Consider the following 22,030-nt stretch of genomic DNA (forward strand, 5'->3'; position numbering starts at 1 on the left):
CCCTAAAGGGATTTCTCCTGACCCTTACTGACTCGGAAGGTAAACCTTTCACCTGGGGAGATTCCTTTTCCTCTTCATTGGTGGATCTTGGAGATTTATTCTCCTCCTCCTCTGGCTCACTCTGATCACTCCCACTCATTTCATCCAGTTGCATCATACCGAGCTACTCCTCAGTCTTCTCCCTTCCACAGTCTTCCCCATCAGACTCACTGAATGAGGTGTTGGCCTCCTCATCGGGTTTTCCTGTTTCACTTGTATGTCCAGCCTCCATGGGGAAAAATAACATGCACTAGGTAAGAAGGTTTTGATGGAAAACGCTTTCTTTCTCTCCATCCTCTGAGTGAACCACATATACTGGAATTCCAGGCTGTTTCTTTACCACAATGTAGGGCTGTGGTTCCCACCTGTCACCCAGCTTCTGTTTGCCTTCCACATGGCAAACTTTCATTACGACTCTGTCCCCTCCCTGGCTTGAATATGCGGCTCTTTGTTTTGCGGTCATAGTGCTTCTTTTGTTGTTCTTTGGCCTGGGGATCTGTGTCGGAGCCTTGCAGACTGGCTACAGGCGTTCCACAGGGTTCGGTTCTGGGTCCTCTCCTTTTCTCCCAGTACACGACATCCCTGGGTTCTGTTATTTGCTCGCATGACTTCTCTTACCATTGTTATGCTGATGACACCCAGCTGATCTTGTCCTTTCCTCCCTCTGACACACAAGAAGAGACACGCATTGCTGTGTGCTTGACTGACATCTCGGAGTGGATGGCGACACACCACCTGGACAAGACAGAGCTGATGTTCCTCCCGGGGAAAGGTTGCCCGCACTGAGACCTGGCCATCCACATTGACAACACCGTGGTGATGCCAACTCAGACTGTGAGGAATCTGGGTGTGATCCTGGACAACCAACTGTCATTTGCTGAAAACGTTGCATCGGTTGCTCGCTCCTGCAGATTTCTCCTCTATAACATCAGGAGGATTCGCCTATTCCTCACCGACGAGATGGCACAGTTGCTCATCCAGGCTCTGGTCATCTCCCGCTAGACTACGGACACTCCCTCCTTGCCGGTGCCCTGGCGTCGACCATCAGACCTCTGTAGCTTGTTCAGAAAGCTGCAGCTCGTCTGGTGTTCAACCGCCCTAAGTTCTCCTACACAACTCCCCTTCTCATGTCCTTACACTGGCTCCCAGTAGCTGCTCGCATCCAGTTTAAGACTCTTGTGCTAGCCTACAGGGCAGTGAAAGGAACAGCTCCTTCCTATCTCCAGGCCATGGTCAAGCCCTACACCCCCGCCCCCGCCCGACCACTTTGCTCTGCTGCCTCAGGACGCCTGGTTGCCCCATCGCTGAGGCCCTTGCTGCCGATTAACCCGGTCACGGCTCTTTTCTGTCCTGGCCCCACAGTGGTGGAATGAACTCCCCACTAATGTCAGGACAGTGGAGTCGCTGCCCAACTTTCAGCGCAGGTTGAAAACTCACCTCTTTAAGAACTACTACCCTGTTACTTGTTCTTAGAACTTATTGTATTCACACTTTTAAAAAAAATCTCATTCTTGCACTTTTACTTTAGCACTGGTTTTGCTCTTAGACGCTTGTTTAGATGCACTTATGACCTCTGATGACTAGTAGTTCTCCTGATTTCCTATGTTAAATGCATTTATTGTAAGTCGCTTTGGATAAAAGCGTTGGCTGAATGACTGTAATGTAATGTATGTGTTCACAGGGTTGATCACTTGATGGCAGATTGAAGATGAGGTCGACTGGGAGTTGGGGATGTCTACCGTACATTAGATAATATGGACTGTAGCCTGTGGAGTCATGCCTGGTACAGTTATATTCATGAGTCATGGCATCAATGTACTCATGCCAGCGAGGCTTCAGGTTAGGATCCAAGGTACCCAGCATGTCCATTAGTGTGCGGTTGAACCTCTCTGCAGTTCCATTTCCCTGGGGATGATATGGACTAGTGTGAGTCTTAGCAATGCCAGTGATCTTGCACAGGTGTCTCACCACTGCACTCTCAAAGTCGCACCCCTGATCAGCATGGAGTTCAGCTGGGAATCCAAACCGGCAAAGAAGTTTTTCCACAGCAGCTTGGCGACCGTATTTGCCTTCTGGTCTCTTGTTGGATAGGCCTGGGCAAATCGGGGGAAGTGATCGGTGACCACCAGCACATTTTCAATCCCTCCTACAGACCTCTCCAGCATCAGAAAATCTATACAAACTAGCTCCATGGGGGCACTTGTATGGATGCTGACTAGAGGGGCTCTGAGGCTTGCCATGGGGTTTTTCCTGAAACAGCACCTCTCACATCTTTCACACCAAACTTTCACATTCTGAAACATCTTGGGCCAATAAAAAGCGCTCTCTTATTAATGTAAATGTATGTTCAACTCCGAAATGACCAGATTCATAATGGAGGGCTGTTTTCACTAACATTTGCAGCTTTTCGGGCAGTACTAACTGCTCAATGGTTCCCCTTTGACCATCTTGAACTATGCGATAGAGGATGCCCTCCTTCACTACCAACTTCCTCCACTCTCTTAGCAGAAGAGAGTCTTGCTCCCTCCTTTTCCCTCTTTTGCTTCTGCGAGGCTTGGTGTTCAGTGTTCTGTAATGCAGAGCAGGACTAATGATGGGATCGTCCTTTTGCCCCGCCCTGATCTCCTGCTTGGTCATTGAAGGTAGAGAATCAGTACCAACACCAGTGTATGGCTCATGTTGTCGTTCAGTTCTTTCAGAGTGGGTTTCTCTCATGGAGTCTGGCTTGACCCCTGCTTCATCCCCTTTCATACTGCCTGGCTGTTTCAGTGACCCCTTGACAGTTTTAGATCTCACTCTCTGGAGGCGTGATTGAAGGGCTTTAATGATGTCCTGCATAGACATCCTAGACAGTGCATCAGCATTGGCATTGCATCTTCCTTGACGATACTGGATGTCAAAGTCAAAGGTAGACAGTTCTGAAACCCAGCGCTGGCCATGAGCATCCAGTTTTACAGAGGTCATCACATATTTAAGCGGGTTATTATCTGTGAGAACAGAGAACCTATGCCCATAGAGGCGGTCATAAAAATGTTCTGTTACTGCCCATTTCAGAGCCAGAAACTCTAACTTGTGTGCAGGGTAATGAGTTTCAGCTGGGCTCAGGCCTCTACCAGCATATGCCAACACCTTCTCAACACCGTCCTGAATTTGAGCCAGCACAACTCCAATGCCTTCTCCAGATACATATGTCTGCAACAGGAAGGGGAAGTTGTAGTCCAGATAGCCCAGCAGTGGAGCTGACGTGAGCCTTTCCTCAGGGATTGGAATGCCCCTCACATTTTTCAGTCCACAGAAATGGTCACTCGGAAGCAGCAGGTGCCCTCTTCCTTCCCCTCTTCTTCTTTTTGGGATCTCCTGAGGTGAGGTGATACAGGGGTGCAGCCAACTTTGCATATCCCTCCATGAACCTCTGATAATATCCTGCAAAGTCAGGAAATTGCAGCACCTCCTTGCAATTAGTGGCCCGTGGCCAGTTTTTCACTTTGCTTACTTTCTCTGGGTCTGTATGGATTCTTCAGCAGACACCAGGTGCCCCAGGTAATCCACCTCCTCCCTCATGAGATGGCACTTTGAAGGCTTTAGCTTTAGGCCATGTTCCCACAGTCTGTCAAACGCCAATTGGAGTCACTCAAGGTGTTCTTCAAAGGTCTTTGAAAAGATAATGAGGTCGTCCAGTTAGATGAGGAGATGTGTGAAGTTCAAATCACCAAAGCAACAGGTCATCAACCTCTGAAACGTTGATGGGGCCTTTTGCAACCCAAATGGCATCCTGTTAGCCTCAAAGAGACCCATTGGTGTGATGAAGGCTGTTTTATACTTGTCTTGTTCTGCCATCTCTACCTGCCAACAGCCAGAAGTCAGGTCGAGGGTTGAGAAATATTTAGACTGGCCGAGGGATTCTAGTGCTTCCTTGATTCTAGGAGGAATGCATCTCTGGTGCTACAGGAATTGAGTTTCCTGTAATCCAAAGGAATTGAATCGAGTGATGATGATGATGCTGGTGATGTTTCATCACCAGCCAGTCAGACTAGCCTGGACTAGTCAGAAAGGCATGAACTGATGAAGCCTCTTGGATGAGAGGTGAAACGTCTTCACGGATATATACCAAGTCCAGTTGCACTCGATTCAATTCCTTTGGATAACCATGACCTGGATGAATGAAAACATTTATAGACAGTTTCCTGTAGTCGACACATATTCTTAAAGACCCATCCTTCTTTGTGACAACCACAACGGGCGAGACATATGGGCTCTTGCTGGGACGACTCACTCCAGCCCCCTCCATGTCTTTGAGGTGCTTTCTGACATCCTGGCACTGAGAGGGGGGTATTTTGTGATATGTGAGGCGAAATGGTTTTGCATCTACCAGGAGGATTTCATGTTGCACAGTATTTGTACGGCCAAAATCCATTGAGTGCTGGGGGAAGATATCGGCATTCCTCTCCAACAGTTGTCTGAGGAGGGCCGTCTGCCCCTCCCCTTCAACAGCGGCTCCACTCAGATCCACACAACAGGCTGATGAACCTTTCCCAGAAGTATGACTTATTACTTGGTCATGGCTATGACAAGCTTCAGGCTCTGCACTCCCTACATTTTTATTACCACCACCACCTTGTCCCTCACTGCTTGTCTTCTGACTGTCATCCCCCCACTGCAACACATTTTGGACAAGGAATACATCTGCCAGGTGAGTGTTCGGTCTGATCAGCACTGCTCGTTCAGACAAATTTATTAATCTGACTGGAACACAACCTTTTCTCATATGAGCAAGAACTCCGCCCACAACAAAGCCCTCAGGAAGCTGAGAAGATGAGTGCCTTTCAATAAGAGCAGTGTATGCCCTTTTTCTTGGTGCTCTCCCCACCTTGCACATCACATCCATCTCCTTACCAGGGGAGACAAACACTTTGTGGCTGGCATAGTGTACGGGGGCCACACGACCTTCAGAGCCACCTGGTTCAGTGCAATTTACCTCTAGCAAGGCTGTGTACCATTCTGGGTGGCTCTCTTTCACCTTGCAAAGAAACTGCTGGCCATATGTTGCTTGGAGGTGGCCTTTAGAGGCACGTATGACATTAGTCCCCACCAGCAAAGGAACCATGGATTGGTACCCTGTTTCAGGAACTACAAAGGCTGGCACATTGTTGTACTCCTTACCCATGACCTTTAGTTTGTTATGTAACACACCATAGTGGGGTACATTTTGATCACCAGCCCCCTCTACTAGAATGTTGGAAGGCTGCAGCTTCTGTTTGCACAGCTCAGAGTATTTGCACCAGAACTCATAAATAATGGTGGTTACTTGGGAGCCAGAATCAGTGAGAGCCCTACAGTCTTCTCCATTTACCTCCACTTGACCTTCATTCATGGGACCGATCAAGGGGGTGTCCTGTCCTCTTCCTTCCCCCTTTCCCTGTACTTCCTGTTAGGGACCTTGTTGTTTGCCCATGGTTGCCCCAGCTTCCATGGGCCTTAGGCATTTAACTGCCCAACCTGAGATGGACTTTCATCTTGCACAAGGGTGATGTGAGACTGGGGGGCTCCAGCCTGCTCATTGTCCAGTAGTACAGTTCTGCAGACCCATGCTACATGTCCGGGCCTGCCACAACGGCAACACAAGTAATTAGCACCTCCACTCTCACTCCTTGTTGCTGGCTAGGATCTGAAGGGCACTGGGCCAGTCATTTTCGATTCTAGCTGTACAAGTCTCCGAACGTGTGCCTCCTGTTTCAGAGCCATTTCTTTTACCAGTGCAGTCAGTTCAGAGATCTCAGGGTTGTGCGTCCATGTAGTTTCCCTGCCATTTGTGCCACTCTGCTGTTCACTTCCAGCAACATGAACCTGGCTGAACATTTTGCTTTGTTTGTGTTGAGAATGAAACTTCTTTGTTTCTGTGGACAGGTTTCTTAGTTCAGTTTGCAGCTCCCAAAAGCTCACGAGTCTTGGTTTCATGGGTGCAATTCTCAAATACACCTCTTCATCATTCAGCCCCTCAGGAATTGCCCAGTCAGTTTACCATCATGACTTGGGAAGGGCTGACCTCTGTTCTGGGTCTCTCAAAGTTGCTTCCAATGCGTTGGCATAGGAACAGGCTGACTCCCCTGCCCACTGGCTCCTGTCATAAAAGTCAGCTAGGGGATCCAGAGATCTTTGAGTGTCATCATATTCTGCTCTCAGCTCATCAAATGCTCTATCAGGACTTTGCTCAGATGGAGGAGATTCAAGATCAGTCTCCTAGCCTCACCACTCGGGTGCCATACTATAGCTGAAAAACAGAGGAATGTAGGCAGCCCTCCGCCATCAAGAAGATACTGCATAGCTCTTATTCAGTCTTCGACTTGAACATTCTTTAGCTGGTAAGTCTGGGTGAACCCTCCAGGGGGGAGTTGAGCAGGGCTAGCCCTTGTTATCCCCACAACCCCCAAATAAGGAAATGCCAGCAGGCAGGGATGCTTTGGGGCTGGTTCAGCATAAGTGAACGTGGAAGACTGGTGAGTTTGTGATTCATATGGATTGGTTTGGTGGAGGCCCTTGAGTAGCTGATTGGGGATGCATGGGGTTAACGCACAATTGTTGGGTGTGCCAGCTGGCTTGCGAGGTTTGCTCAGGCCCCACATGGTGGACAGGAGTGAGCATGGGGGCTGGTGGGGTCTGCTTGATGGCTTGAGGAGTGTACACAGACGACCAAGGAGGCTGTGTCGCATACTTTTGGTGAGGGAGGGGGGAATATGTGGTAGCATGGGGAGTTTGGATTATGGGTTGTGCAGGTACAGCAGCCACAGAGCTCTGCATGCTTGTTTGGGGGATATACATCGATGACATGGCAGCCAGTGACGGGTAAACTTCAGGAGGCATTTTGACTTTGGGTGGAATAAACTGCCCGGCATCCCTGGATGTTTGGCCATGTGAAGTAGCTGTGGAACTTTGCATAAAATCAAGGGGGTTGCGAATGTTGTAAGTGGGAGACTGCATACGGGCTGCAGAACCGGGCATTGCAGGTGGGAAGCCATAACTGGTGGCTGCAGAGGGAAGCAATGGGGCTGGTGGCACATACTTGTTGACTGCAGGGGCATGAATGGTTGCAGCAGGGGACTGGACACTGGCTGCAGGGGTACGGCTAGGGGCTATGGGGTGCTAGTGGTTGCAGCGGTGGTTTGGTTGGGAACAGTGGATCTATGAATTGTGGCTGGAATAGGGTGACCAGATTTTCAAAATCCCAAACCGGGACCCTAAAAATTGTACCGCGCGTTCGTGCACACGCACACCCATTTGCACGTGCTCACAAGCTTGTCTGTCTTGTCGGACATAATGGGGGATGGATGTTGAAAACGGAACATTTTACTATTTTACAGATATTTGTCAGGACTCAGGACACCCAGCTTGAAACCAGGACAGACAATCCCGGACAAACCAGGACGTCTGGTCACCCTAGGCTGGAAGTGTGAGCAAACTGGGGTGTGAAACATAACCAGTAGTGGGTAATGTAGGGTCAGCATTTGGGGATTGTGTGGAGGTCTGGGGAACATACTGGGGGACCTGGCCCCGCTGAGAGCCATTAGGATGTTGTTGTGGTTGTGGGAACTCATGAGGATTAAACGCCTCCTCAATGATTATTGTGGAGTGGCCTGCAGCTTGATTGTCAGTATGGCCAGCCCTTATCCCTGGAGGTTGGTATAGAGTCTGTCTTACTGTGGAGGTCAAGTTTAGCAGGTGACGATGGGGAGGTCTCTTCATAGGAGCTCTGCATCTTTGATTGTCTTGGTGGAGGAGGAGTGTGTTAGGTGAATGTGAGAGTAAAGATATCAATGTTGTGTTGTATAACTTGTGAGTTGGCTGTATTAAAAAAAAGCAAATGCGGTATATAGACAGCACAGAAAAATTCAGTGTACCACAGTAAAATCAAATGTGACTTCTGATGTATTGTCTCAAGAGGAGAACGTCTTACCCAAAAACATAATGCTAAAATATTCCAGATGCAAATACATGTCAAAGGCGGAAAAAAATAAAACAGAAATATCTTTTTTTTCTTTTTTCTTTTTTTACATCAACACTGTATTATTATAATTATTATTATTATTAACCATCAACCATAACCGCACTTTTTTTGCTTTCTTAGTCAAAATCAAAACTATTTCTCAGAATGACAAGAACACCGCTAGATAGTGCTGTTTGGAGGTGATGCGGTCTTCTGCCCTGGTACGCTTGTAAACCACCATCCGGGTCACGGCACCGACGTAACCTTATTCTTCCGTCCGTCGGCCTGAACGCCCCTTGAACAGTCTCTGTTGTTTTTTAATGCATATTGACACCGGGGCGGACGGAGGGAGAAGACAGTTGTACAGAGGGGAGACAGGAGTCCAGATGGCGGTTGAGGCAGAGCAGGTTTGCTGCATTTATTAGTTTTCTTACATAGGTACAGCGCCACTCGCAGTATACAGGCAGCTTGCAACACAAAATGGATTTCATCGTAAGTTTCTTGTAACACAGTTTGTAGTACAAACTTTGTACTACAAGAAACTTACGACGAGATCTCAAAACTATCTGGCTCTACAGTAGCCACGGAGGGACAAAAGACTCAGAATTCGTAAACGCTCTAGAAAGGAAACATACGTGCCGACAATGCAAGATCACCCCCTGTCGGCGATTAAGTGTAACTCGCTTCCTTACATATATTCTATATTCTTATTTATAGTCATTTTATTTTATTATGTTTTTCTTTTTACGCTCACTTTTACTTAATTCTTTTTCTGCTTTTTTTTCTTTTCGTCTCACTGTGCTTTATCACCAAATAATATTCCTGTGTACATTGTACATTTGGCAAATAAAACAATTCTGATTCTGATTTATAGGCCAAGTCTTTGACATGGCCAATTAAGGGTTCGCCGACAAATATACAACAAAAGCAGCAGCAAAAAGGTTGGGGGTGAGAGAGTTTGGAAAATATTAATAAATGCTTGGAAGGATTAGGGAATACTGGAGATAAATGAACACGATTGAGAAACACTATTACATACAGTACACAGTGGATATTAGTGTATATACAGTGGACTGAAGTGTATATACAGAGTAGTGCACGAAGAAAACCTCACTGAGAGTAATATATTGAGAATATTGTATGTTAATATATGAAACAGACGATAGCAGCGATAAATACAGGGTAAATAATGGACTGACTTGCTATATAACTCCACACATATGGTAAATGGGCTCGACACCAGCTGTCGACTGCAGACGTGGAGTACACAAGTGGTAATAAGGTGCTTTCAGTTTAGATTAAAGTCACTAACCTGAGGAAGAAACTGTCCTTATGTCTGTTTATTTGTTCTGATTGTCCAAAGTCTCTTCTCTTTTATAAATACAGTTATAAATAGTTCTAGTTTTTATTTTCTTCGTGATCTTTTCTAAGTATTTTGTCCTTGATATCATATTCATGTGTGTTGCTAAAGCCAGTGAGAAGGTGCACACACAAGCACATCCACAGACAAAGACAGACAGCCAAACAACCAGACACACATGCACATACACATACAAATACACCACAAGTCTCCACAAGTGACCTTTACAGTCCCTGGACTTGCTGAGGGTTGCTGCTGATTGGATCTGTCCATACCAGTAGGATTTACACCTCACTGAATCAGTTTGTCTGAGCACATGAACACACATACACACACACACACACACACACACACACACACACACACACACACACACACACACACACACACACACACACACACACTAATAGACACACTAATGCACACAAACATGCACGTGCACACACATAAACAGTGCAATACAGTCTGGTAGTTTAATTGGATGTCAGTTGGGCACCTGGCCCATAAAATACTGGGCAACACCCAAGCCAAAAGCCAAAGGTACACAGGGTGCAAGTACTGGAATGTGAGTTGTCGTTTGTATGTATTTGTGTGCGTGCACATACCTTCAATTACAAGTACATGTGTAATGTGTATATGGGCTTGTCCTGCTTCCAAGTGGATGAGTATGATCTGCCTCTCAATGCTTGTGTATGACTGTTTATGTGTGAATATAGTACATCATAATGTGGATTTGTGCTCAGCATACCTGCTCTTCAGTGTGTTGATCCATGCATAGAGAGGCAAGCTGCTAGCTCTCTCCTGTTTCTTCCTAACACTCTCAGGTAGAATAGAGTCAATGGTCAAGAGACCATGTTTGATTCTCCAGCGAGCCACAGAAGCAGCCAGCTTGGTTTTGAACCTAGAAAACACAAAGAGTTATTTTTTTCCTCTCCACTAACTCTCCTCTCCTTGCATGCTCAGCCCTCCACCCTCCCTTCTTTCCTTCATTCATTCATTTGTTCTTTAGTTTGATCCTTTATTCCTTCCTCTTCCTCCTGTCTCATCCCCCATTTCTTCTTTCTTTCTACCTTGCGCTGTTGTTTGTTCCTTCCTTTCTGCATTTCTTTCTTTTTTTTGTTTCTTTAACTTTGTTTTTTGCTCTTTATTCTTTCTTTTTTTCTTTCCTTTTTTTCCTACACTCATGGAGGCACAGCCTCTTACCTGAGGAGACAGCTCTCCACATCTCTGACTTCCTGTATAAATTCCTCCCCTTGGCGTTCCCACGGGAGGAATTTTCTGTCCTGGAGGTCGTAAAGAATGACAGTCACCAAACTCATCTGGTCATCTGGCTAGAATAACATATGGCACAGGAGAAGAGGGAAATATTAGGAAAGGTAAAAGCGGGACTGTAGCCACTAGATTTAGAGAGTCATAGGATTTTTTTGTGTGACTAGATACATGCTTGATTTACCAATTTTCCTGTGATAGCTGGGTTCTGTTGCGTGAAATGAACAGTCAAACTTCATTAGTTGACTCACTCACCGCCATGTATTCTAAGGTTTATAGAACCAGGAGTGCAGGACCCAGTGGATTGCCCTCAGTAACAGTAAATAGGAGACATTGTTATCTAATGAAGGGTGCAGTATGGTGATAATATTTGTCTTCACTGATTTGGCAAGTAAGTTTTCCAGCTTACATAAAAAACACATGGAAACATGTATATGAATACAAATACACATAACTCCTGGATTTCCTAACCTGACCCTGACCCTGCTTCTTAATTAAACACAGGAGGAATCTTGACTCTCAGACTTCCCCTTCGACACAGCCTACGTCTCTCTCTTCGTGTATTCACAACTGTACCCCTCTCTCTCTCCCTCTCTCTCTCTTTCTCTCTCTCTACCCCTGAGGGTGAGAGGACATGGATCACATTAGTGGCAGATGGTGTTGCTCAGCAGCAACAGATTGCCATGGCCTTGTTCCTGAGCTAATGGGGCAAGAAGCTAGGATGCTACAGTGGTTCACGCTGCAGCTAACGAATTAGCCTGTGCTCGTTATTTATTCCAGAGGCTTTTAATCAGATTTTTGAAAAGGTTGGTTCTCGAGACAGTTTCTAGCACCAGCCTCCTTCCACTTTCTCTCTCTCTCTCTCTCTACCCCAATCTCCATTTGTCCTCTACCAAGGTTGAACCCTTGAGTCGGTGGAAATTCCCTGTCGTGGAATTGCCTGGAAACAGTGTCTCATGGTGGGATTTGGTCTAAGCTAAAACATGCTTTCTTTCAGTCACTCCAGATGTAGGTCTGTGACAGCAAGACTCAGATTTGGTGAAATGAGGTTTTCTGTATGATGGGAATGTTGTAGTGTGGCGGTCAGACATGGTGAGGTAATTTGTTGCCTTCAGTATGGTTCAGAATTTAAATTTCTATTCTAGATTCATTCAGAACACACATTCCATATGGTTCATTTCACCAGAGGCTTCAGCCTATGTTCTGCTAAATCTGTTAGTGTACCAAATAAGCATGCCTCCCCAGATTGCACGTTCTCGCTAAGGCTATTTCCATCTTCCCCTAGATTTAGGATTCATTTTCTTTCCCCATTGTGATCAAAAAGGCCTTAGGCACTCTCCATACACAGGTCTTTCTATAGCTTCATTTTTCATCCTCCCTTTTCCTCCCATCTCTCTGTGACCCTTGCCCTCACCCCCCCCACCTCACACACCTAGACACACACTTCAGTCAGCCTTCCACACTCCTCCAACTCCTGTGTCTTTCTCCTCGCTATCAAGGTTGAACTTTATAGGTGCCAGCAGTGTAAAATGAGGAGAGAGTGTGTTCTAAAGTGTGTCTCATTGTGTCTGGACTTTATTGTCCTGCTGGTGGGATATAGAGTAACGACCTGCCACCTACACATAGGGAGAGCCATTCATTTCACCCAAGGCCATATTTCATTTGGCTACAGTGTGTGTATGTGTGCGTGTGTGTATGTGTGCGTGTGTGTGTGTGTGTGTGTGTGTGTGTGCGCGCGCAAACACATATCCATGTGCATTAATGCATCTGTATACAGTATATGTATAAGAGTGTTGACGTAGCTTTTAGGGGTCTAGAGTCAATATAGACTATGCGACAGCTCTATTTTCTGTTTACACATTCACCACCTTTATAATCCATTACTCTTTCCCTTTAGCAGAGCACTTGCTCAGTACCCAGGGTAGTCAAGTCAAGTCAATTTTATTTGTATAGCCCAATATCACAAATTACAAATGTGCCTCAGTGGGCTTTACAGCAATACAACATCCTGTCCTTAGACCCTCGCATTGGATAAGGAACAACCCCCTAAAAAAAAAAAACTTTAACAGGGAGAAAAAATAGGGAGAAACCTCAGGGAGAGCAACAGATGGATCTCTCTCCCAAGATGGACAACGTGCCATGGATGTTGTGTGTACACAATAAAACACAATTTACAGAACACAACATTGAAAGAGGATAACAGAATTATAATGGAATTAGAAGATAGATGACGAGGAGGATGCTCATCATATTCTTATGATTCTTATGATCATAAGCCATATTCTTATGATCATAAGAATATGATGAGGAGGATTCGAATAATTTTTGGTAGTCCAGATGCTACCAAAACTGCCTAGGACCTGAGCCACATGACCAAAAGCATGTCCTCTCTCACCACATCCATAAACCTCCTCTTTGGCCTTCCTCTTTTCCTCTTGCCTGGCAGCTCCATATTCAGCATCCTTCTCCCAATATACCCAGCATCTCTCCTCCACACATGTCCAAACCATCTCAATCTCCCCCTCTTGCTTTGTCTCCAAACCGTTCAACCTGAGCTGTCCCTCTAATATTCACCACTTAATTCAATCTGCATTTTTATATTAGGTTGTTTCTTTTAACTGGAATATTTAAGTGGGGCAAAAACATCATCCAGTCTCCCGCTTAGTGTATTCATTTAAACAAGTTGCAGGTTGTGCCTCTACCTCCTAACAGCTGCAGGTTCATGGATGCACTGGGAAACCTCACTTTATGAGTGTACAGCATTGGTGCTGGCCTTAGCACTGCTAATTACATTCAGCTCACATGTCTACGAGACGGACGCAGGACAGACCTTTGAGCAGAACACACTAAAAAGCCAAATACAAACACAGTCCTCAAGTCTAATGTGGATAGCACTTTGATTTCATCATTAATTAATGGGGTGTTTTGTTTGAAGAAAAGCAATAAAGGGAACGTAACACCGCCAGCCTTGTTCTGCCACATTGTTCCTTCTAGGTGTGTAGCTCCAAAGGGAGTGATTGTCATTGATTTGGTGAGAGAATATAAAAAAAAAATGCACACACACACACACACACACACACACATACACAAGGTGCTTTGTGAGTTGATGAGAGGAGCGTACATCAATGTGATACATCAATATTACTGTTACTGACCAGAGGTCTAAGGAAAAGAACAAAGAGTTTGGGCAGCATGAACAGCAGGGCATGAATACTGAGAGGTCTGAATAGGCGCTGTCATTGAATGAGGCGTAAGGGACTTTATGAAAACAGCATGAAGTAAACAAAGCTAAGAACAAAGACATTGCATGCTCAGCTACAGAACCCAGTAGATTTGCCTAGGGCATTCTCAGGATCCAAAGTAATGTCCATGGCTAAGGAAAATATGTATGAGTAGTAACTCATGACACATAACCACATACAAAAAGTAAACACAGGTGCTTTTCTAATCCTAACACAAAATGCTGACACAAACCATGTAACATTTTATTTCAAATTGTTTGAGCCTTATGTTTGTAAAGAGAGACATTTATACCTTTAATTAGCATATACCAAGGCTATCTCATAGGGATTCCTTTGGGTATTCACTCACCATTGGTTGAGCAAGGCAAAAGCAGCTGTCAATCATGATGTCCTCCAGCAGTTCCTGATCTGTATGGGGGATGGAGGAGAAAAGAGTGTTTCACTATGAACTCCAAAGAGGCCATTGACAAGTTAAGTAAACAGGAAAAAGGAAAGAGCAGACATCCTCATAACTAATTATGGGTCTCTAAGTTGAAAAAAAATCAAATTAGTGCTATCATTCGTCTCTCCGTCTAATTATTCCAAGCCAGACTAATTTGTTTTTGAGTGCAGGACAATGGCACAAGAAATTAAACCTGTAAAACCTGGTAGAATAAATGATCTGAGGATAAATCCGTAAGTAATAAGAAATATGCTAGAAAGGAGAAAGACAGATTGAAATCAGAGTGAGAGAGGCTCCAAGAGACTGCCCAAATGATGATGCTTTAATTTGAAAAGATAATTTAATTAGATGAGGGGTTTAATTTGCAGTGATTAAACACTCATTTGGTGCTTAATTGAGTTAATCAGATTCTTCTTTTGCCTCTCTGCTTCATTTCTTATATCTCTAAGACTTGATGACATCACTGTCATTTGTGGTAATAAACAGGTTACATCCAAACATAATTGGCCAAATGTATTGAGGAATTACGTTGCATGCATTTTACACCAGTATACTGAAACAAGTGATTGCTAGTTGTGGCTGCTATTGGCACTTGGACTGGGGCTTGCTGTTTTTACCTCTGTGTTTCAAAAACACAGATGATTACATTCTCTGAAATTTAACCTTAAAGTTTCGGAATCACATTAATCACACTAATATTTTTATATTAGTTTCATTTTCAAGCCAGTAAACATTTTGCTACAGAGATTGTCCAATTTTTCAAATGGTGGATATCAGATTTGAAAAGACAACCCTTCAAATCAGGTAGTGCGAGAAACCTTTTTGCGATGGAAATGTTTCGGTGCACAAACACACACAATTACTTGTTTTATAACCACGTGTCTTTGTATGAGTGGACTTAAAGACCTGTTGTAAGCTGTAATAACAGCATGGTACTTAGCAAGCCTAGCCTGAAAAGGAACACTTAGGTGGAGGGCAACTTGAGTTGCCTATCAGGCAGCTTGTCTGGCTTATAATGTGCTTTTTTCACACACCCCCGCCAAGGCTGTCAAATCATGAAGGTAGCATTTGTCTACCTAGCCCGGCTGCTTTGTTTCACTCATTTATTCTCTTTCTCTCTCTCTCTCTCTTACATACATACACAATGGCTCGTCAACCCCTAGTCTCTCCCCTTGTATTTCAAAGGAGAGGCAGGAGCCAGCATTATCCACTTTATCTTGTTAGGATTAAAGAACACCTGTTTCTAAAGCCTCTGTGTGCAGAATTTGCTCATAACACAATACACATGGACATAAAAGATGGTAAATACACATAACATGTAGGCCTGTGTGTTTCATCTTAATTGGAACCAGAATCTTTATGCAGCAGTAGAGGGGTGGTTTGTGAGCTTGCTCACACATACTTATACTTGCATCATCATTTGGTGTATGCCTGCATTCATGTGTCTCTACCGCATCTGTGTTGTCTTGCCTTAATAACCTTTTATTCTTTAGTGACGCACCTGAGTCCTCTTAAACTGTGAGTGGGGGGGGGGGTTAAAACCATGATTGAACCCTTTCACTGTGACACCATGGCAACCACAGACACTGCCGTCAACCTATCACAACCTACCACAAACTGGCCGGTACGCTGGGCCTGGGCCAAAATAGTGATGGCGAGAGGGTCGAGGACACAGACCCCGGCAGGTATTCACACATATATGGCTACAAACAGGCAGGAGAACATAGACAGTTCAGACTCTCTCACTCACTCACACACACACACACACACACACACACACACACACACACACACACACACACACACACACACACACACACACACACACACACACACACACACACACACACACACACACACACATACCTTTGTTTGAGTAAAAAAAGGCTGTCCATCAGCAATAGTCAAATTTATATAAGCCGGATGTCTGGGTGGCGTAGCGGTCTATTCCGTTGCCTACCAACATGGGGATCACCGGTTCGAATCCCAGTGTTACCTCCTTCTTGGTCGGGCGTCCCTACAGACACAATTGGCCGTGTCTGCGGGTGGGAAGCCTGATGTGGGTATGTGTCCTAGTCACTGCACTAGTGCCTCCTCTGGTCGGTCGGGGTGCTTGTTCAGAGGGGAAGGGGAACTGAAGGGAATAGCATGATCCTCCCACGCACTACGTCTCCCTGGCGAAACTCCTCACTGTCAGGTGAAAAGAAGCGGCTGGCAACTCCACATGTATCGGAGGAGACATGTGGTAGTCTGCAGCACTCCCTGGATCGGCAGAGGGGGTGGAGCAGCAACCTGGATGGCTCAGAAGAGTCGGGTAATTGGCCGAATACAATTGGGGAGGGAAAAAAGGGGGGGGTAAAAAAAAGATATAAGCCATAGGTCAACAGGGTCCACAGGAGAGGCCATTACTGCAAGTAAGCCTAAAGATAAGCCCTTATTTGATAACCAGTTACTGCACACAGTGCAGCAGAGACCCTAAAGAGGGCCAGCATGGTTAGGTCTGTGGAGGTCATAGTCCTCGCCATGCCATAAATCACCCACAGTGGGTCAGGTATAATGGATGAAATTCAACTATAAATCTCAGCTAGTAGAGGCCATTATAAAGAAGACACAGTGCTGAGTTATACTTGCAATGGTAAGCTAATTTTTCCCTGACCCTAACATTCAACTGTGGAGGTTGATACGCTAAAAAAAGGTCTCTAATCAATTAAAGAATAACTTTGCCTGACACCAGGAGGAGGCGCTAGTCATCCATGCAGAGCTCATTTTGAGATAGTCAAGTGTTTAGTGGCTCTCGTCCATGTAACACACAATGAGTAGTGACTAATGATGACTGTAGTCAAATAAATCCAGCGCCAAGGGCCCAGACCTGAATGCAAGCTCTCCTTGGGCTTATTCAGGTCTTTCTCTCCCAGTGTTCTGCATCTATACACCCGATTTCACATTAATCTAACACAGGCCCAGCCAAAAACCAAGCTGGTTCCTGAGTCATGCAATCACCCAAGGAAAGAATGGCAATGATAGCTTACATATTATTCACCTGTGCAATATGTTATTTGCTGAGACATGGATGAGGGTAACTACCCATATCATGGTCAAGGGCAAAACACACATGTTCCCTTTCCCCCCTACAGTCTAAATCCAGCATACTCCCAAATGGTCAAACAAACCTACTCCCTTTCACACAGAGCATGCAGCCACTACCGCTGTCTGACAAGGGCATTTGGCAGCTCAGTGTGCTAGTGTGGACAATGAGGCAGAAATGCTCTCAGAGGAGCCAAGTGTGGAGAGGAAAAAGGGACACAGGAAAAGACAATGGGAAGAAGGAAGAGGGGGAGCACCAAGGTCATACACTGCATTTCTGACCTTTAAAATTCACCCGAGAATGTTTGCATTGCATAAATTCTCCAAATGCTCAGAGCACAGAGGAGGTATGAAAAACCAACAAGGTATGTGTAGCCTTGACTACATTAACAGCCTCTGAAGAAGTGATCAGGGCAGTAGTAGTAATTACTACAGTAGAATGAGGCCTTTGAAAGAGCCAAAGAGGGAGGTCACAGATGGAAAAAGCCTACCAGATGAGGACAGGGGAAAAAACGGAATGACGTGAGAGAGTAGGCGAAAGAGAGGGGAGGCAAAAAGAACTCGCTGCTGATATTCATTATTAATCCAAAAATGTCAAATCTACTCTGGGTCATATATCATTACCTTGTCTTACTCCATATTTTAGTATTGACTGATAGTCACCCGTCATGGAGCTTACTGGGCAACTTTCTTGTTTTGAGCAGATAAGAGTTATAATCACAAGATCAATACAGAAGCTCATCGGTATTTTGCGCTGTGCATTTTCCGCTGCTAAAGCATTTCTTCTCTAGGTTAAAAACTGACCTCAGCTCAATTTTGGATCAAGTCATTCCCTGACAAGATGACATGTCTGTGTGTGTGTATGTGTGTCTATGTGAGCATGTACGTATATGTGTGTGTTTGTGTGTGTGTGTGTGTGTAGGTGGGGTGCGATGACACTAGCAAATCAATTTCTGCACCTGCTCATAGGAGGAAGAGGAGAGATTAACGTTGGCTTCCGGGCCATGTCACTTCAACTGCTCCCTTTTTCCACAACACAGCCAGTGTCAATGAATCCATCATGTGACCAACAAATATATCATCAAGCCCAAGTCATCATAACTGTATAAGACGAAGAATGAAATGTCATGGTCAGGCATAACTTGCCTCTGGCAATTTCTTGGGATTGCTTTATTTGTTTTTAATAATTTTTCATGAAAATAAGTGTCATTTTGACAATTCATTCAGCTGCACACACAACTCCTTTCCCTTTTCAATATCATATGGAACAAGGTGGAAATCACAACGGGAAAATTACAGATCAGGACTCAAGTGACCAGTGCATGTATCTGCTGATTATCCACTAAACTACCCCCACATTAACTTTTCAGCTTCTCAATATCCCGTAATTTACTTTATATTATTACCCTTATCAAATTATCCCGCTAACTAATGTGCTCCAAATGAAGTCATTCCAGAAATATCAGGTGGGGGAATGGGGATAACGGGAAGAATAGTAATGAGGTGATGCTGATCACACAGGGGAATCATCGTCTTTGTAATAAGCTCTAAATAAAATTAGCTAAACTGAACTGAAAAAAAGAGTAATATTATAATCATTCTTCACTGATCTAGGCTACCTTTTTTCTCAAGAAAGAAATCAGGTCCGTGCTCTGGGACATATTAAATTGTTTCATTATTCAATCACAAAATTCTCAGCTTGGTCAGTGTATACAGGCCTCTTCCAATAGACAGTAGGCATATATTAAAAAGTTGCTGGACTAAATGTTTGCCCCAAAATAAAACAGGCCCTCTATGTTCTTCCTAACTGGTCCTTGATAATCTGGTCCATTTCACTAAATGAGTAAAGTATTTCTGTCATCAGTTCTTAAACCAATTACAGTTTACTCTGGTGAGGTTCTGGAGGAGAGAGGGGCCGAAGCTGAGATTCTGAACCAGTCTGTGATAAATGTGGGACATGTTGGCCCAGAGATTATCCAGGTGCAATAGATGGATAGTACCAAGGAATAAAATAACTCATGACAACAGTAGTCTTGCTACCTAACTTCCCAATCCATGAAGAACAACATAAATCTATTCTACCCAGCCGCCTGCACTGACAGTCGGTTAACCTACCCTCTCTTATCACCAAGGTGATTACACACCATGATGACTTTTGCCGCTACCAGCCCTGATTGCACAGATAACAGATTATGGGCCAAATTGATTTGCAGTATCGCATGCAAATTCCACCCGGTCGTTTTGTGTACTTTTTTTTGTCTCAACTACCTTTGCCTTCATCAGTCTATCTATACTCAATTCCACATGTCAATTAACTTCCTGTGACAATCTATTCTCATTTCAAATGGCTGCTCAAGTGCCTGGAGTCAAACGGGTTTAAGCTGCAATTCACCACACCAGAGGTTATTCAAAATGCGATCATCGAACAGTGTGTTGGTTCCCTCCCGCCTCATGTTATCTGAATCAAGTTGATTATTATTTTTTGCTTGTTTTTGTTTATTTGTTTGTTTGTTTGTTTGTTTGTTTTTTTGGGGGGGGTAGGTTTGTAAAAGAAACAAGTGATGCATCTAAAATTATTGCCATGTGAATTGTCAATGAACAAATGTGTGATTACTGCAGCAGGAAAGTCAAAATAATATGATGCTAGTATTAAGAGGATGTGTGTGTATGTGTGAGAGAGAGAGAGAGAGAGAGAGCAAGAGACAGAGAAAGAGAGACTGTATGTGTGTGTTTCTAATAGGCACTTACATTTAAGTGTGTTGAATGCCAGCTCATAAGCTTTCTTCTGCATTGCCTCATCTTTGACCTTAGGCAATGGGAGTTCCAGCCGCTTGCCATAGTTTACCAAGCGGTGGGCAGCAGGCCTCACCAGGTGATTGTTTTGGGAAGATGGCTGCTGCCAACAGGTAAACACTGTCTGCAAGGCCCAGTTGACTGTTGCCAGATTGGAACAGCTCTGGAGGAGAGCAAGGATTCTTTCTGCAGCGGACCATCTAGGAGAGTCAGTTCTTGGAGACTGGATATCTGGGAGCCAGCCTTTGTCTTGCATACAGAGGACCGCTTTGAAGGTCTATTTCTAACCATTCTCTCACAGCTCATTTTCTCGAGACACCTAAAAACCAACAATAATTCAGAGTGCCCTACATTTGAGATTTAATTAGTAAACAAACGTAACTTACCCCCACACACAAGATTCCTAGTTTAACCAATTAAGTCAGCTAGACTTTGTTCAGTAAGGTGATCCAAGACCCATCCAAAAATCTGGCAAAATGTCTGCAGCTTGCAATGAATGTTGAAGTATCAAGATAGATCTGGAGTACAAATTAAAACGACCATTATTTATTGATGTTAATGTATTTTTAACATTTCATTTATGATGATTAATTTAGTTTGTTTGTGCTTGAGAGTCATATTACATAACACGATGGCATGATGGTCATGCTAGTTAACAATATTAATGTTATACCAGCCAAACGATTACAGGCCTACTTTTTGAAAACGTCGATTCTTTGAACATGTGAAATGTACCTCAAATAAAATTAAGTAAAGTTGAGAAATTCATACCAACTTGCACAACACACATGACAAACTTCAGCAACACTTTTTGAATGACATTTTTAATGACATGTTGAATACTTTTTCAACATGTCAAAAATTAATTATAGATATCTGTAGTTGTCAATGTCACTCGTGAGAAAAGACCTGCTGATATCAATTATCTATTTACAGATACCATTTATACGTAACCAGATTCAACTAGTCAGATATACCAAAAAAGCCGTCATAACCAACAAAAGATGTTTGACTGAAATGATCATAAATGAAATTACTATTCTATCGGTTTCGTCTCTGCTAGAGTTTAACCGTAGAACTAAACGGGCAAGATTAGAGATAGCTAGTTAGCAAGAGAGTTAACTAGAGTTAGCTAGTTAGCAAGTTTAAATCCTACAACGGCTTGGCATAAAGTCCGTCCAATCCAGTTCACATTACCTTACGAGTAGACCGTCCGGTTTTCTCCTCCAAAAGCTGTTAATTGTACCAATATCCACAACCTATCATACTTTAATTTTGCAGACATATTATTCGCGTTGCGTTAATAGGTTAAAGTTTGGTATCCGAAGGTGTAAACTGCTATTGACTCGGCACAGTTTACAACCGCCAGATTCACTGACTAATTTATTAGCTAACCAAATCTGGCTCCGCGGAGAAGCTGTAAAACATCCCCTGAAGTTTCCTCTTGATGGCTTTACTGTTTAACAAAATACGGCCACATCATGGAGATATATAACACAAAATTACAATGTAGATACCTTTTCTCGGTTTAGCGATTAGCTTAATCTCTCAAAACGAACCTAAGTGTGTGTCGGCACCGTGGACCGGACCAGCGTCTCTCCGTAACGATGGCAACTGTGTGCTTTACGTCCCCCGGTGGGACGGGGTAACACTTTCTCTGTCTTGTCCAACGATTAGGCATTCGTCTCCTCGGCAAAAACGCTAACTTTTTCCTACTTCATGCTTGTTTTAAAGTTCGGATATTGAAACGAATGTGTGTGTGCGCGCGCGTGTGTGTGTGTGTGTGTGTGTGTGCGTGTGTGTGTGCGTGTGTGTGTGTGTGT

At 44.2% G+C, this 22,030-nt stretch overlaps 1 protein-coding gene across 1 annotated transcript in view; it reads right to left on the bottom strand.

The window, feature by feature from the left end:
- The window catches only part of LOC130110196 (putative methyltransferase NSUN7), a 65,204-nt gene extending 44,706 nt beyond the window's left edge, over positions 1-20,498 (bottom strand). The window contains 6 exon segments of the mRNA XM_056277213.1: positions 10,126-10,278; positions 10,581-10,708; positions 14,238-14,296; positions 20,163-20,298; positions 20,300-20,387; positions 20,389-20,498. Of these exon segments, the coding sequence (XP_056133188.1) occupies positions 10,126-10,278; positions 10,581-10,708; positions 14,238-14,296; positions 20,163-20,298; positions 20,300-20,387; positions 20,389-20,498 (674 nt within the window).
- Positions 20,499-22,030: the final 1,532 nt, after the last annotated feature.

Source organism: Lampris incognitus, chromosome 1 (assembly GCF_029633865.1).
Source record: "Lampris incognitus isolate fLamInc1 chromosome 1, fLamInc1.hap2, whole genome shotgun sequence".
Lineage (NCBI taxonomy): Eukaryota > Metazoa > Chordata > Actinopteri > Lampriformes > Lampridae > Lampris > Lampris incognitus.